The sequence below is a fragment of the Chiloscyllium punctatum genome, chromosome 2 (genome assembly GCF_047496795.1).
Source record: "Chiloscyllium punctatum isolate Juve2018m chromosome 2, sChiPun1.3, whole genome shotgun sequence".
NCBI classification, from domain to species: Eukaryota; Metazoa; Chordata; class Chondrichthyes; order Orectolobiformes; family Hemiscylliidae; genus Chiloscyllium; species Chiloscyllium punctatum.
This window is the reverse complement of record NC_092740.1, coordinates 70,035,551-70,052,454: the sequence shown is the minus strand read 5'-3', so window position 1 is coordinate 70,052,454 and position 16,904 is coordinate 70,035,551. Positions and strand designations below refer to the sequence as shown.

The 16,904-nt window shown below is 39.7% G+C and overlaps 1 protein-coding gene across 1 annotated transcript in view; it reads right to left on the bottom strand.

Moving 5' to 3' along the window:
- man2a1 (mannosidase, alpha, class 2A, member 1) overlaps positions 1 to 16,904 on the bottom strand; it is a 233,201-nt gene that overhangs the window by 64,337 nt on the left and 151,960 nt on the right. The window contains exons 14-16 of the mRNA XM_072583645.1: positions 11,690 to 11,920; positions 7,670 to 7,792; positions 4,736 to 4,850 (exon numbers count right to left, since the gene is read on the bottom strand). Of these exons, the coding sequence (XP_072439746.1) occupies positions 4,736 to 4,850; positions 7,670 to 7,792; positions 11,690 to 11,920 (469 nt within the window). The remainder of the gene's footprint in view (positions 1 to 4,735; positions 4,851 to 7,669; positions 7,793 to 11,689; positions 11,921 to 16,904) is intronic.

Here is a 16,904-nt window from a genome sequence, read left to right as displayed (position 1 = left end):
CTAGTGTTGTATTCCTCCATTAATCTGCAGAGATCATTCATCTATTTCTAACTATGCAAATATTAATTCCATTGGATACTGAACTCTTTTGATAAATCTTTCTCTTTCAAGAATTTTATTTGTTCTGATATTAGAACAATTGACAAAGATTTTCAGTAGTTCTTCACAAGCATCTATTTTGTCCTTCATACCTTGACAAGTTATAATGTCCATCAGTTGCCAACAGTAAACAAGAGTATTTAATTGTTTATCTGCTGCTTTAGTATTTGATTTGCTATTCTGTATCTTAAGAATAATCACTTCCAAAATGTCCAAATCAATGTTCTATTTCATCCATCTCTAAAATTGAATTTTTCTGACAATATTGTTTCTGATGTTCGGATGTGATTATTTAGTTCAACAAAAACACTGGCAAGTTCTGATGAAGAGTCACTGGACACAAAATATTAACTTGTTTTCTCTCCACAGATGCTGTCAGACTTGCTGAGTTTCTCCAGAAATTTCTGTTTTTGTTTCCAGCATCTGCAGCTCTTTGTTTTATTTTATGATTTTTACTTTTCTTGCTTAGAGGCTTTTAATTTGTAGTCATAGCAATGTTACCAATAGTGAGTTTTCCTGTGTTTTAGCATACAAATGTCTTTTACAGGTACAATGAAACATGTTTTGCAGTTTCTCCTGATGAATCAAATTATTTGTAGCCTAAATAAATGATTCCTGTTTTCTTAACTGCTTTACTGAATTAATCCCACTGTTTTATGGTTCTAATCATAATGTCTGTTTTAATCACTTTTCTTTTTGGCTGATTTCTGCAATCTGAAGCTCTAATAATAATCGTTGTTTCTCCTGAATGACTATCAATGTCTGCAGTTGGAATAAATGCCTCCCAGCCTGAGCATGGTTTTCAGTAATGGATCTCCCACATTTTCATAAAGACACCTAACTTACTTCCTCCATTAAATATAGTCCATTAGTCTTCAAATATGTCCCTTCATCAGATTAATTCTTGCTTTGTGGTGCCCATAGGCCTGAAACGTTGGTTTAAATTGCTTCTGCAGCCTTTGACTTCTTCTACTGTAGCCACACATCATAATGCCTGCTTGCCAAGGTCATTGCCAAAACATTTGATGTGAGTTGTAAGCACCTTTCAATAATTCTAGCATTTCTAGCTTCTAATATTGAACTTTCTTTTAAAGTTTTTCTCACTTACCAGGGATTTTAAATTGATTCACAAAGCCTCAGATGTCTATATCTCTCTGGCCGAACCCTGACTCTGGGTCGCACGTAATTTGTAACTGTGTTGAGATGACTAAATACTACCTCAGGGAAGCTCTTAACTTTTCTGCTTCAGCACATCTCTTAACACGCTGGAAGTCAGTTTACCATTGTGGTTTATTGAATCTTGCCAGGAAACTTTCTTCAGCAGGGTTCTTAAGAGTTCAGCTTTTCCTGCTGCTGTCAGTGTGAATTGAATTTTTAAAGCTGCGTCTGAAGAAATCTTCAGAATTGAATCACTGCCAGGATGCAGCTAAGACAGCTAAACATTTTTGTATCGCTGTTCACCATCCTATATGGGCAATCTTCACAGTGGCCATTACATTGTTTGTGGCTCACGACTGCTCACCAATCAGCAGGTTTGCTGCCACTATTCTCTTTTTAGATCTACAGAGCCCTGTTGATCTGGTGTGTCAAAGAAAAACACTTACTAGTCTAATGAGAAGAGGTTCTTGTGTTAAAAAAGATGTTGTTGATTATATGTTAGTAGCTGAGTATAAGTTGTACTGATGCGGTAGACATTGTTACAGTGACAATGAAGAGGACTTGGATGGCTCTCCTTTGAGATCCTAAGCTGTCCTCCTACTAAGTCAACAGAGCAACATCATTGTAGGGGAGGTGATGGCCCAGTGGTGTCATTACTAGACTATTAATCCAGAATCTGGGTTCAAATCCCACTAAGTGCACCACGGAATTTGGAATCATAAAAAATCTGGAATTAAGAAGCTACTGATGACTATGAAAGCATTGCCGATAGTCAGAAAAACCCAACTGTCCTTCAGGGAAGGAATCTACCATCCTCACCTGGTCTGATCTACATGTGATTACAGACCCACAGCAATGTGACTGACTTTCAAATGCTCTGAGAAATGGTTGAGCAAGCCATTCAGTTGCAGCAATTACTATGAAGCCTCAAAGAAAGGAAACCTGACGGATCACCTGACATTGGATTCAGAAGTCTTCAGAATTGAATTACTGCCAGGGTGCAGCTAAGACAGCTAAACATTTTTGTATCATGTTCACCATCTTATATATGGGCAATCTTCACAGTGACCATTACATTGTTTGTGCTCACCAATCATTCCTAAAAAAAAATCAATCTTATCAGAGAAGATCAGCTGAAATCACCTGATATTGGATTCTCAAAGAAAGAATTACCTGACATTGACTCAGACACCAGAAAAGACAATGGCTGAAACAGCTCTTTGTAACACCTGGGGTTAGTGCCATAATTGGGAGAGCGGTCTCAGAATAGTCAAGCAACAAACTGACATAATCATATTCACCCGAATCAAACCTTAATTCGGCAATGTCTCAGGCACCACTATAACCTTCTCTGAATATGTCCTGTCCCGGGGCAGGACAGACCCAGCAGAGGTGGTAGCACAGTGGTATACAGTCGAGAGGGAGTTGCCCTGGGAGTCCTCAATGCTGACTGTGGACCTCATGGCTTCAGGTTAAACATGGACATGTAAACCTCCTGCTCACTATCAGGTACTGTCCTCCCTCCGTTGATGAATCAGTATTCCACAATATTGAACAATTGGAGGAAGCATGAGGGCGGCAAGGGTGCAAAATGTGCTTTGGGTGAGAGATTTCAATTATCACCTCTGATGACAGTAACACTACTAATCAAGCTGGTTGGGTGCAAATCTAGAAATCTGCTAGATTGGGTCTGTGGCAGGTGGTGAAGGAACCAACAAGTGGGGAAAAACATACTTCACATCATCGAGACTAATCTGCTATTGTAGATGCTTCTGTCCATGACAATACTGGTAAGACTGACCACTGCACAGTCTTTGTGGAGACAAAGTCCTGCCTTCACACCTCCATTGTGTTATCACCGTGCTAAATGTGATAGACTTTGAGTAGATCTAGCAACTCATGACTGGGAATCCATGAGGCTCTGTGGGCCATCAACAGCCGCAGAATTATACTCCAACACAATTTGCAACCTCAGGGCCCAGTATGTCTCCCATTCATTCATTATAGTCAGCCGGGGGAACCAACCCTGGTTCAAGACAGATTGCAGGAGGGCATGCCAGCAGCAACACCAAAACTATGTAAAAATGAGGTGTCAACCTGTTGAAGTTACCAACCAGTACTACTTGCAAGCCAAACAGCATAAACAGCAAGTGATAGTCTGAGTTAAGCAATCCCACAACCAATGGATCTAATCTAAGCTCTGCAATCCTGCCACATCCAGTCATGAATGGTGATGGACAACTAAACAACTCATTGGAGGAGGAAGCTCCAGAAATATCCACATCCTCAATGATGGAAGTATTTGCAGAAATCTTTTGCCAGAAGTGCCAAGTGGATGATCTATTACAGCCTCCTCCAGTGGTCCTCACCATTTCAGATACCAGTCTTCAGACAATTCAATTCACTCCACAAGAGATGAAGAAATGGAGGCTGCAAAGGTTGTGTGCCCTGAAAATATTCCAATGGATGCATCATCAACTTGGCACTTCTGGTTGAAGATTTGTGCTCCAGAACTTGCCACTCCTCTAGTCAAGCTCTTCTAGTACAGCATTAGCATCTACTGAGCCATTACCTCATCAGTCTATTCTCAATTATCAGTAAAGTGACAGGAGGTGTTACCAACAGTCCCATCAAGCAGCACCTGCTTAGCAAAAACCTGTTTAGTGATGCCCAGTTCAGGTTCCACAAGGGTCACTCAGCTCCTGACCATTACTGTCTAGGTCAAATAAGGACAAAAGAGCTGAATTCCAGAGGTGAGGGGAGAGTGATAGCCCTTGACATCAAGGCCACATTTGACCGAGTTGGTATCAGGAGCCCTTGTAAAACCGAAATCAATGGGTATCAAGGGGACAAGGTCTCTGTTTGTTGGAGTCATACCTAGCACATAATGGTTGTTGGTGGTCAGTCATCTGAGCTACAGGATATCTCTGCAGGTGTTCCTCAGGGTAGTGTCCTAGGCCGAACCATCTTCAGCTGCTTCATCAGTGACCTTCCTTCCTTCCATAAGAAGTGTGAATGCTTGCCAATATTTGCATAATGTTCAGCACCATTCATGACTCTTCTAATACTTAAGTACTACATGTTCAAATGCAACAATTTCTGGATAATATTCAAACTTGTGCTGACAAATGTCATGTAATATTCATGCCATATAAATGCCAGGCATGGACCATCTCCAATAAGAGACAATCTACTCTCCATCCCTTGACATTCAATGGTGTTGCCATCATTGAATCCCCTGCTATCAACATCTTGGGAGTAACCATTAACCAGAAACTCACTGGACTCACCACATAAACACAGTGGCTACAACAGATCAGAGACTAAAGAAAAAAAACTTTGACAAAATTTTTGATATTTTTTGCAACAATGCTGAAATGTTGTATTATGAGGCAATTATTAATAACAGTTTTAGAGTCAAAGAACGAAAAATTTATAATATGAGGCAAAAAATTATCAGAACTGCAGTTGTTCTTACCATGCACATTATTGAGTCGTACTGAGTGTGTGAAGTGTTGGTAGATACATAGTACCTCTGAAAAAAGTCGGCCACGAGCTATTCTCAAGATAGGAGGTTCTGAAGGAATATATGGCTAGAAAAGAAGGTTCAAATAATTCAGATTAGTGAACTCTAAATTACTATGTAGCATTCTAATGCACACTGAAAGTTTCTATGTGTTTTTCAAAGATTTACTATTGCCAAATTAACACACCTGTCCCATTCTTGAGCTTAATAGAAGATTGCAGATAAGAAGAGGACAAATATATTGGAAAAGCTATTCAAGGGCAGGGAAGATCTGTATGGTTAAATATCTGTCAATGATATTTTTGCATAAAACAATTTCCTCCTTCCATGAACTATGTTGACTAAAAAAGAATATATGACAAGTGCTGAGAACCAAAGCTGTCACTTTGATGAAATGAGTGTTTCCAGTTAGTACACTTATATAACAAAAATTTGTACAACTTGTTGCTTTGAAGATTTATAATATAAAAACCTGCATCATTTTGACACCAAAGAAATGAATTGGGAATTTGGGTTTTTGGACTTGGATGATTTTGGGCAGCATGGTGGCACAGTGGTTAGCACTGCTGCCTCACAGCGCCAGAGACCCGGGTTCAATTCCCACCTCAGGCGGCTGACTGTGGAGTTTGCACGTTCTCCCTGTGTCTGCGTGGGTTTCCTCCAGGTGCTCCGGTTTCCTCCCACAGTCCAAAGATGTGCACGTCAGGTGAATTGGCCATGCTAAATTGCCCGTAGTGTTAGCTAAGGGGTAAATGTAGGGATATGGGTGGGTTGCGCTTCAGCGGAGCGGTGTGGACTTGTTGGGCCGAAGGGCCTGTTTCCACGCTGTAAGTAATCTAATCTAAAAGTCCATTCATCCAGAAAACATGTTCTGAAACTATTTTGGAGCTTTAGCTACCAAAGCCAAAATTAACGTAATGCATTTATTAATCTTTGAAGAATTGACAGATACCAATTTTAAATTTCCCTTTCTCTGGTTGATACAGATACCTGAAAATTTATTGGTAGGATTTCATTAGACTTCAGCCATTATTCCAGAAAGACGCCTGCAGACCATCTGTGGCATTTCAGTCCTATTGTCTCTGTCATGTCTTTTACTATATGACCAGTTTATTCTACAAATTAAATAATTGATGAAATATGGTAAATTTCCTGTGCCAATTAATGAACAGTGACATTGTTCCAAGTCAGGATGGTGTTTGGCTTGGAAACAATTGCAGATGGTTGAGGTCACATATGTGGAAAATGCTGTCGAAGGAGTCTTAGTGAGTTGCTGCAATGCATCTTGTAGATGGTACACACTAGTGCCACTGTGCACTTATGGCAGAGAAAGGGAATGTTAATTAGTCAAAACATCAGTTTACAAAAAAGACGAAACTAAATCTGGAAGTAAACACAGATTGTAATTTATATAACAAGGCAATTATGGAGCTGTTAAGAAGAAATAGATCTATTTAATTCTTCTAGCTCTGACTTTGGTTACTTTAAGACTTTAAAACAATTCATAGGTTTGAAGGAGAAAACAATCTTTATACTTTAATTAGGCCCACTCCCTGTGCTCTTTCCCAATAGTTTCCAATGTTTCTTTTCAAGTTTATCTTCACTCACTATCTTCAGCATTCCCTTTCAGCACCATATATTGCTTACTCCTTAGTCACCCTTGAAGAGATGCTCATGAGTTGCCTTCTCAATCCACTGCAATCTTTTTGTTACAGGTAATGTTATTAGGAAGGGAGAACCAACAGAATTATGTTGAAAAACGTCTTTACCCAGCAGCAAGAATTGGACTTGCAGAGCTGCTCTTGTAGAAAGCTCCCATGAACACAACAGGCTATTGGCTGTGTTCTGTACTGTAACCATTTCATGATTCTGTAATCACTTTAATTGTATACTGAAGGTTTTTAAAAATAGCAGTCTGAATTAAGTTACAATAAGAAATATTTCCAAAGATCTTAACAGCTGAAATTACACAAGCCATACAAACATCTATTTCTTATTGAAAGATAACATATAATAAATAAAAATAGGTAGGACAAGCAGCATCTTAAGAGAATGACAGTAAAGAAGCAGGATTTTCATGTGGGGTTTGGAATCCTGATGTTGGGACCAACTGACCCTTCTCTCCCACTCCTCACCAAATGTGTACTTGCCAGGAGATAGACAGACTCTGGAAAGCTTACAAGACAGACTAATAATTAATCATCTTCATATTCACAAACCTATCAGCATGGTTGGTAGGTTCCCAAAGCTGCTTGGCCAGTCAGAGTCGGGATAACTCTGCACCCAACATTTCAGGCTGTCACAGATAAATAGCCAATGAGAAGGCAGTGGAGGGTGGTGGAAGGCAAGACCAAAAATTTAAATTGATACAACACTTCATCTTTCTACCAGACATCTTCTGGAATTAATATTAGGGACACTAATTTCTAGATTTTAATCATTCTCAGAAAGACAATTTAATCATCTAAACCCTGCTTGGCCTATCGTTTCTTCCCATTTGCCTCACATCAGAAATTGCTAAGGGTCACTCGATCCAAAACATTAAATCTGATTTCTCTCCACACTTGCTGTCAGACCTGCTGAGCTGTTGCAGCAATTTCTGCTTTTGTTTCTGATTTACAGTATCCACAGTTCTTTAGGTTTTTATGCCTTACATCATCATATCCTTTGTCATTTAATCAGTCCTGCCAGCCACTGTACCACAGAGAGTTCCTTTTTGTTTGTTATTTAGGTTTGTATTTACTTAATAACAGCATACCTTGACATTTTTCAATGGATCATAGCTAAAGCCATTAAACAATTCCATTTTTCTTTCAAGAAATGCCAAATGGGTGCTGAGCATTTCTAAATACTTTTGCCTTTATTAAATAAAAAAAATTGTTTTACCTTAGCTTCTCCATCAGGCAAGAAGAGATAGGCACCACTCTTATCCCGGTTACTTGTGGTTCCATACCACCAAAACTGAATATTTATCTGATGTTCACTCTGATTCTCCTTGATGTTTATTTTCTAATATGAAAGGAAGGGAATTTGGATATTTGATACACTTAAGTTGTCTTAAAATATAATTTAATATTACTTATCTCCATTTAACTAACATTTTGACTTGTATCTTCATCAAAATATGTACAGTTGTAACAAGTACACAAGTGGACCATGAGAACCCCCATAAAATGTTACACGCCAATTATCAGTAACATGTGAAATAGCTATTTGTCAAATTTTCTCCTTCAAAAGAAACAACACTCAGTATGCATGATTTGCAGATGTACAAGGAACATTCATAATTGAACACATGACTCCTAGAATGAAGCATCATTATACCACAGGTTTAGACGGTCTTACTTCTGTATATGTATTAGAGCAGAAATTGGTTTGGGTTGTTCCATTACGATTCATGGTCCAAAACAAATCCTACGTTGTAGGAGCAGAAGTTGGCCATTTGGCCCCTATTATTCCCAAAAGCATAAATATCTGGGTGGCATGGTAGCACAGTGGTTAGCACTGCTGCCTCACAGCGCCAGAGACCCGGGTTCAATTCCCCCCCTTAGACAACTGTCTGCATGGATTTCCTCTGGGTGCTCCGGTTTCCTCCCACAGTCCAAAAATGTACAGGTTATGTGAATTGGCCATGCTAAATTGCCTGTAGTGTTAGGTGAAAGGGGTAAATGTAGGGGAATGGGAATGGGTCTGGGTGGGTTACTCTTCGGAGGGTCAGTGTGGACTTGTTGGGCTGAAGGGCCTGTTTCCACACTGTAAGTAATCTAATCTATCTAATTTTGGATGAATTGACAAAAAAAGTCCTGCAAGTAATCTGATAAATTTCCAGATTTAACAGAATCATATTACTGCACCAAGAGTATCTTTTTTGTATACTTTCTATTTGTTAACTGATATTCACAATACCTACTTGTCACTCAATGGTCTGGACCTTGTGTGCATCAAGAACTAGCATGCTATGTCTTTCATTTATTCGAAAAAGTATCGTGTAAAAGGCTAGTTAACAAATTTGAGGCTCCTGGAATAGGAGGGTGACTGTTAAATTCGAAAAGAAAATTCGCATAAGAACGGAAAACCGCAATTTATGGGAAACAGTAATTTTTGCAGACCAGAGGATGGTGGACATTGGTGTGCACCAAGAGTCATTGCCAGGACCACTGCTTTTTTGACATATACCGTGGGAAAAAAGACCTTGGCTATTCATCCTATCCATGCCCTTCATGAATTAAAAACCTCTATAATGTTACCCCTCAACCTCCGATGCTCCTGGGAAAATAGCCCCAGCCTATTCAGTCTCTCTCTGTAGATGAAAACCATCAACCGCAGCAATATTGTTTTAAATAATTTTTTTCACCCTTTCAAGTTCAACATCATCTTTCCTGTAGCAGAGACACCAGTATTCCAGAAGTGTCTTAACCAATGTCCTGCACAACTGTAACATGAGATCACAAATGCTATAATCAATACAATGACCAATAAAAGCAAGTGTACCAGATGCATAGAGTACAAAAGTAAGGAGGTGATGGTGTAAGACATTTGTTAGACCTCAACTGAAGTACCATGTACAGTTCAGACACCACCTATAGGAAAGATGTGAACACATTAGAGAGAGTACAGAAGAGATTTACAAGAATGGTTCAGAGAATGAGAAATTTCAGCAATGAGGATAAGTTAAAGAAATTGGGGCTGTTCTCATTGAGGAAGAAGACTGAGAGGAGATCTGAAAGACATCTTTAAAACCAAAGGCCAGTTGGACAGAGTAGATGGGGAGAACAATGAACAAGGAGGACTAAATTTAAAGTTTAAAAGTGATGTGTCAACAAAGCAAGAGAGTGAGAGAATTTCTTTTTCATAAAATGGTTAGGGCATGGAATGCCCTGAATGGAAATGTGGTGAAGGCAGATTCAATTGAGGTACTCAGCACAGCACTGGATGATTAACTGGACAGAAATGGTGTACCTGGATATTGGAAAAAAAGCAGAAGATTGGCAGATAGTTATAGGGCCGAATGGCCTCCTTCTGCACCATAGTAATTCGGTAATTCCGAGAATGTGAAGAAGAACAATTTTACACTGGGCCTGGAACTTGCTACCAACCAGCAATTAATTCAAGCATAAATTGCACGGGAATCTGAAGAGAATAAACTTTGGGGCTGTAGGGACAGAGTGAAGAATAGGTCTACCTGGGTTGCTGGCACAGACTCAATGGCTCTAATGACTTCCTATTGTGTTTTAACTAATTCCAAGAGTGTATCTATTTTTGAATGCCTCTGAGGGATCAAGTTTATATTAGATTGCCATGGTTTGGGTTCATTCAACAATTTCAACTTTTCCCACATTTTTGCACATATCTTTTCCCAGCCTCCTTGTGTCTTCTTCACAACTTATTTTCCCACCAATCTTAGTGTCATCAGCTAAGTTTGCAACTATGCTTCAGCCACTTTGTCCATGTATTTATATCAGTTGTAAACAATTGAGGTTTGCAATAATGTTTCCTGTGGCACATGACCGATTACATCTTGCCAACGAGAAAAAGACCCATTTGTGCTTCCTGTTAGTCCGCCAATCTTCTATCCATGTCAATATGCCACTCCCTACAGAATGAGCCTTTATTTCTTATGATAACCTTTGATGCAGCAAATTATCAAATGAATTCTGGAAATCTAAGCACAGTACATCCATCGATTCTCCTTTATTCCAACATTACTGCCTCAAAATATTCCATTTGGATGATTTAATATAATTTTCATTTTTACAAATCCATGGTAGGTCTTCTCAATTACCTTGAATGTATCTAAGTGCCTTGCTATAACTTCCTTGCATCTATAGATTCATATAGTACAGAAGAGGCCCTTCAGCCTTTAGTCTACATTGACTAAACTATTCTAAATTTACACTAGCCCCACTTTCCAGCACTTGGCCCACAGCCTTGAATATTGTGACATTTCAAGTGTTCATCCAAGTACATTTTAAATGTTGGGAACCTCAACTACACTTCCAGGCAGTGACTTTCAGACTCCCACCACCAATATTTTCCTTTAATTCCTTATAACCTTTTGCCGTTTACCTTAAATTCATGCCCCCTTGTTACTGACTGTTCAACTAAGGGGAGCGGCTGCTTATTCACCCTACATAACCTTATACACCAAAATCAGAATCACACCTCAGCCCTCTATGTTCAAAATAAAACAACCTGAGCTTATTTAGCCTCTCCTCAGAGCTAAAATGTTCCATCCAACGCAACATCCTGGTGAATTTCCTCTGCACCCCCTCCAGTGCCATCACATTCTTCCTATAGTGTAGTGATTAGAACTGAACACAGTACTCCAGCTGTGGCCTCATCAAAGTTTTGTATAGCTCTAACATAACATCCCTGCTCTTACAATCTATTTCTGAAATATCACCTTAAATATCTGCACAGCATCTCTTTAAACCTAGTTTGCCAATTCACTTTAGCCAACTTTGCTTTCATGCCCTCAAAATTAAGAGATGGTGGTGGCAGAATCAAGTTTCTATTTGCACTTCGAGAAACCGATCCTGCAGAATAGTGAGGTAGCTGAAAAAGACATGCGAATCATTAGGAACAACCAACAATACTTCAAGCGTTTTTAAAACAGGGCTTGCATCTATGCTAGTGGCTAGTGAACACAGTAATGGTTGGCCAATACTGAAGACTGCACCAGTGACTGAATGCAAGAATAAAAATAAACTTTGGCAAAGAAAAAATGCGAATCAAATATGTCAAAATTTAAATTGTATTTTAGTTTGGTTTGTTTGCGAATGTGAATCTGACGTGAACAAGAAAAGAAGCATCAGCCAACGAAGTGATCGATTTATTTATAAATACAAGTTTACTGAATGAGTGTGATAGTTCTATACAAACCAACATATTTCTACAATTTTATACCTTTAAGAAACCTTTAGTTCCTGAAAACCAAGCCTTCAAATTTAGATTTTCAATAGTGATGTCACCAGTGTAGCTTTTCAGCGTGTCAATCTTAAAAGGACTCTCCACGCTGGTTTCTTCCCTTCCATTTGGGTATACAGTGTAATCAGTGAGCATAGGTTTGATATCTGAAGCCTCCACTAACTGGTAGAGCCCCAATCCCAGCGCTGATACATGTGCCACAAAGGAAATCTGTTGGAAGAATAAAAAAAGTGGAAATATATCAAATGTAAAGCTTAAATTTTGACCGATTTCACAGATAGACATAATAATCGTAAGGTTCAGTGTACTTCAAATTTAGTCATTCTACCAGGTTGAGCTTCTTAGATCAATCTCTGAAATTTACAATTCCCAGCTGAGAGAATAGAACTACACCACTGATCAAATCGAAACTTAGAATTTTATTCATAAAAGTAATTGATCCAGAATTCTAGGATCCCAGGAGATTACACTAAACCATTGACTTTGAAATGGATTGGGTAGTTTTTGATTATCTTTCAGGACAGCATGAAGTTGTAGCATTGATGTTTTATAACAGAACTGGTCTCCAAAATTGTGCGACAGTATCGGAAGGTACAGCCTTACGTTGAGACAAAATGATTTATGGGGATCCCATACCAGTGAATAAAACTCTCTCTGCAAGTACATTGTTACAAAGATGCTTTATATTTAGCATTTCCTGGAGGATTAAAATTTTGAAAGAGTTAAAAAAAAGGATTCATTGCAAGTTTTGTGAAAATACATAAAGCTGTCTATTTTAAAGGGGTTTTTGAATGTTTACTTTGGATATTGCATTTTTTTTTAAAAACAGGCTTTCTGGAAATAACATAACTGGTGATAACTGTCTGCTTTTCTGTAGACCTCTGTTTGGACTGATAGAAACAGTGATTTGTTTGAAGAAGTCTCTTTTTTATTCTGCTCAGTAAGACACATTTACTTCAAAGAAAGCCTGATTTGAGGGAATCTGAGGTTGAGGGAAGATTGCGAAGAACAAGGTGCCTAGGTGACCCTTCTCATGACTGCAAAGATAACCCTCTGGTTGAGTTTAAGTTGAGACATAGAATCCCTAGTGTGGAAGCAGGTGATTCGCCCAACGAGACCACACCAACCCTCTTAACAATTGACCACCCGGATCCAGCCCCCATCCTATTCCTGTAACCCTGCTTTTCCCATGGGGAACTTACCTAGCCTGCACATCCCTGGACACTATGGGCAACTTAGCCTGGCCAATTAACCTAACCTGCATAGCTTTGGACTCTCAGAGGAAACACACGTAAAAATGGGGAGAATGTGCAAACTCCACACAGATTTATCCCAATGGCTGGGATTGAACCCAGGTTCCTGGCGCTGAGGTAGTAGTGCTAATCGCTGAGCAACTGTGCCACCGCAAACTTATTGTTTGTCTTCATATTATCAAATATTTTAATCAGATCGACAATATAAAACATGTACAAAATACAAGTTTTGAATATTAACCAGGTACAGACTTATTTGTTCTTTTAAAAAATGATTGAAGTAACATTTCAAGATTGTATTTTCTGATCATGCTTTTGTCAGACACCACTGTGCGTGATGAGTGTCTTGATCAGAACATCAGAGCAACAGACTCCAAAGCAGTGTGTACTTTATGTTTTTACCTTCAAGAATGACCTATTGGTCAAACTTTTATTCCAGAAGGTCAATCTCTTCAGAGAACTTGCTTGCTTTCTTCCTGAAGAGAAAGCTGCATGCTTCCATGTGTGTTTAAGGAATAAACATTTATACTTTTATTTTACTTATTGTATGTGTTGACCAATTATTGCATCATTAACAAATAAGCCTCATTTTGATAATAAACCAACCGTTTCATTTATTAAGAAATTTGATCAATAGATCATGTAGGTTTGAAATCTTTTTTTGATAAAGTATTTAACTGGTCATCTTAGTAACTAAAAAAATTTATGCTGGAATAATGGAGTTGTGGAACTGGAATGAGACTAAATTAAAAAAAGATGGTGCACTCCTCCAGCCTCAAATAATACAAAATTATAGAATAACTTGCAACCATAGTAATAACTTTGCATCTAATGCATCAATTTAAGTTGCAACTGGAACAAGGTACAAATCAATGTAATATGGCACTGTTGCCTCACAGTGCCAGAGACATGGTTCAATTCCGTTTTCCCCATATCTGTGTGGTTACCTCAGGGTGCTCCAGTTTCCTGCCACAGTCCAAAGACACGCAGATTAGATAGATTGGCCTTGCTAAACTGTCCATGGTCTCAAGGAATGTGCAGGCTAGGGATTAGCCATGGGAAATGCAGGGTTACAGGAATGGGGTGAATTTGGGTGGCATCGCTTCAGAGGATCAGTGCAGAACCGATGGGCTGAATGGCCTGCTGCAACACTGTAGGGATTCTATGAAATTAAACGCAAACAACGAAGAAAGGAAAGCCACAATTTAAAAAAATTAAATTCTGTTAGATGCAAAAGTCAAGAATGAATCAAAAATTAGAAAAATTAGGCTGAATCTTTGTCAAGTTTTTGAAGGATTTATTTGCTGAGGCCAAGCAAGATCTCTTGCCATAGCTTCCCTCATTGACAACCTGCCCTGTCTCTATGGCACCCCTCTCATCCGATTCTAACCACATTATACCTGTCACCATTCCTGAAAGAACTCATCACTCACTAGATAGCCACCAAAACCTAGCAACTCTGGCACTTATTCTATATATAAAAAGGCCACTATGCACCTATATGAACACTAAATTGTGAAGCTGCGCTATTCGGTGACAGTCAATCAGATCATGTTGAAGGAGGTAAAGATGGTGCCATGATTCTCTGACAGGGATCCAGAGGTCCTGGTAAAGACATGGTTCAGAGGAGCCGTGGCATCATCCCAGATGATTGACAGGAGAGACCATAACTCCAAATTGTGCCAGAGTGGTCTAACATCAACACCTGGATCAGTGCATGGCAGCTGGCTGGAGCAAGGATAAGTGCCACACTCTTTTCTATGATACTTCACATTCACCCTGTCCCAATTCCCACAAAGGTTCATGCTTGACCACTCTCACTATTACAAGCAACATCATTCATTTTTTCAAATTCACTCATGGAATATGGGGCAGCATTTGTTAACCAAACCTAGTTGCCTCAGAGAAGGTGGCAGTCAGCTGGCTTCTTGAACTGCTGTAATCCATGTGGTTGTAGGTAGACCCACAATATCATCAGGGAGCGAGTTTCAGATTTCAACCCAGAAATTTTTTCAGCAGTGTTTCTTTAACACAGAAGAAACAACAATACATTTCCAGATCAAGACAGTATGCAGCTTGGAGGGGAATTTGCTTTCATTCCAGCAACCACAACACTAACCATGCATATCCTGTGCACTGCCTCCTGATTTGCCCACGACACCTCACCAAACCATCTACACTAATGCTGTGCCACCCACTTTTACCTCACTTAGTCCCTCCCTTTCTCCTTCTCAGAGAAGACAGTCCATATAAAGCAGAAAGAGCCCAGATGGGTGCCCAACATCAGGTTCATCACCCATCATGAGGAGAGAATCCTATGCCTTAAAGGAGAAAATTGAGACTGCTCCTGCAGGAATGCTGAGACATCCATGTCTTACCAACTGTGTCAATGCTGCCCCTTTAACAAGGTTATGTTCTCCTTGATTTTTTCAAGAGGGGGTCATAAAAGTTGAGGAGCTGATTTGTTCAGAAGTGATTACTTTGAACAATGGCAGGGAGTGGCCATTCTACCAATTCAGGTTTTCTTCTAGTTTGGTTTATTTCAGCAAGCAAACAGAAAACTGCTAGGGACCTAGCGAAGCAGAGTCAGTGAAAAGAGGTTCCAAGCTTCAACAGAGGTCTTGCCTGGACTTTCTCTCTGAAATCTCTCCTACCTGTAAGATCCTGTGTTTGAATTTACCTTTTGCCAAGGGGTGTGTTTATGGGATGTTGCAGGGATTGGAACAGCTTCATTAAGTTGTGAGTCAGTTGAGTTATCAAGTTATTTATTCTAAATTCGGTTTGCTTTTTGTTCGTGTTTCATTGTACTGTCTCAATAAATTCCGTTTTGTTTAAGGCTGAGTGGTTTGACAAGCTGCATCACTTCTTGAATATCCACTCTACATATGCCTTTACAAAAAAATAGAAGTTAGGGTCTGGGTTACCTTCTTAAAAGGTTTTGAGGGGGTCTGGCCCCCGAGTTAGGTTTTTAAAAAAATTCATTCACAGGATGAGGCGACCACGGCCAGGCCAGTATTTATTGCCCAGCAGACAGTTGACAGGCAACCACATTGCTGTGCATCTGGAGTCACATGAAGGCAGATTTCTTTCCACAAAGGATATCAGTGAACCAAATAAGTTGTTCTGACAATCAGCAACAGTTTCATGGTCAACATTGGACTCTTAATCCCAGACTTTTTATTGAATTCAAATACCACCATCTGCCATAGCAAGATTTCAACCTCGGTCCCTGGAATATTACCTGGCTCTGTGGATTAATAATCTACTGGTAAGGCCATTGGCATCCATTAAAGCACCACTCTTCATTCCACTGAAACTCTCTCATTAACCCTAGTCAGTGTCAATCATTCCATATCAGTTCAAACCTCTGGCCTCAATGCTTTCTTTCTCTTGTATCTCATTATGACATTTCTGTAGTTGGCTGAGGAAGAACCTTCCTAAGATGCTGGCATTCCGTTGACTGTCAGAGATCAGGCATCTGCTCAGCCCAGGCAAGAGAGGACCCTGTGATATTGGCAACCAGGGAAGTTATCCCAATACACAGGGAGGCATGGGAACAGCAGACAGATATGTGGGAGGCAATGATTTTTTTGTTCAGAGGCTACAGGATTGCAGCTAAACTATGGGGATGCAGCTACCTGGTGTATGCAATCTTCTGGCTGCTTCTGAGGACATGTTGGCAAACCTATACTTCATCGCCTTTGCCATTGATCCTCAGGACTGAAGACGTGGGAACAGGGAGTCTGATGCACATTTCAAGATGCCCTTCCTTTCAAGGGGATAGGGTGGTGAGAAGAGGCACATAGCTAAAGGAGCTTCCACACACAGACCCATTAAAAAATTCCTCTCTGGACACTTGAGTGATGGACAGACCCTCCACGTTTACTATGCATGTCCTGTGTCAGCCCTTGGAAGTTTTCACTTGCACCCTGCAGCATATC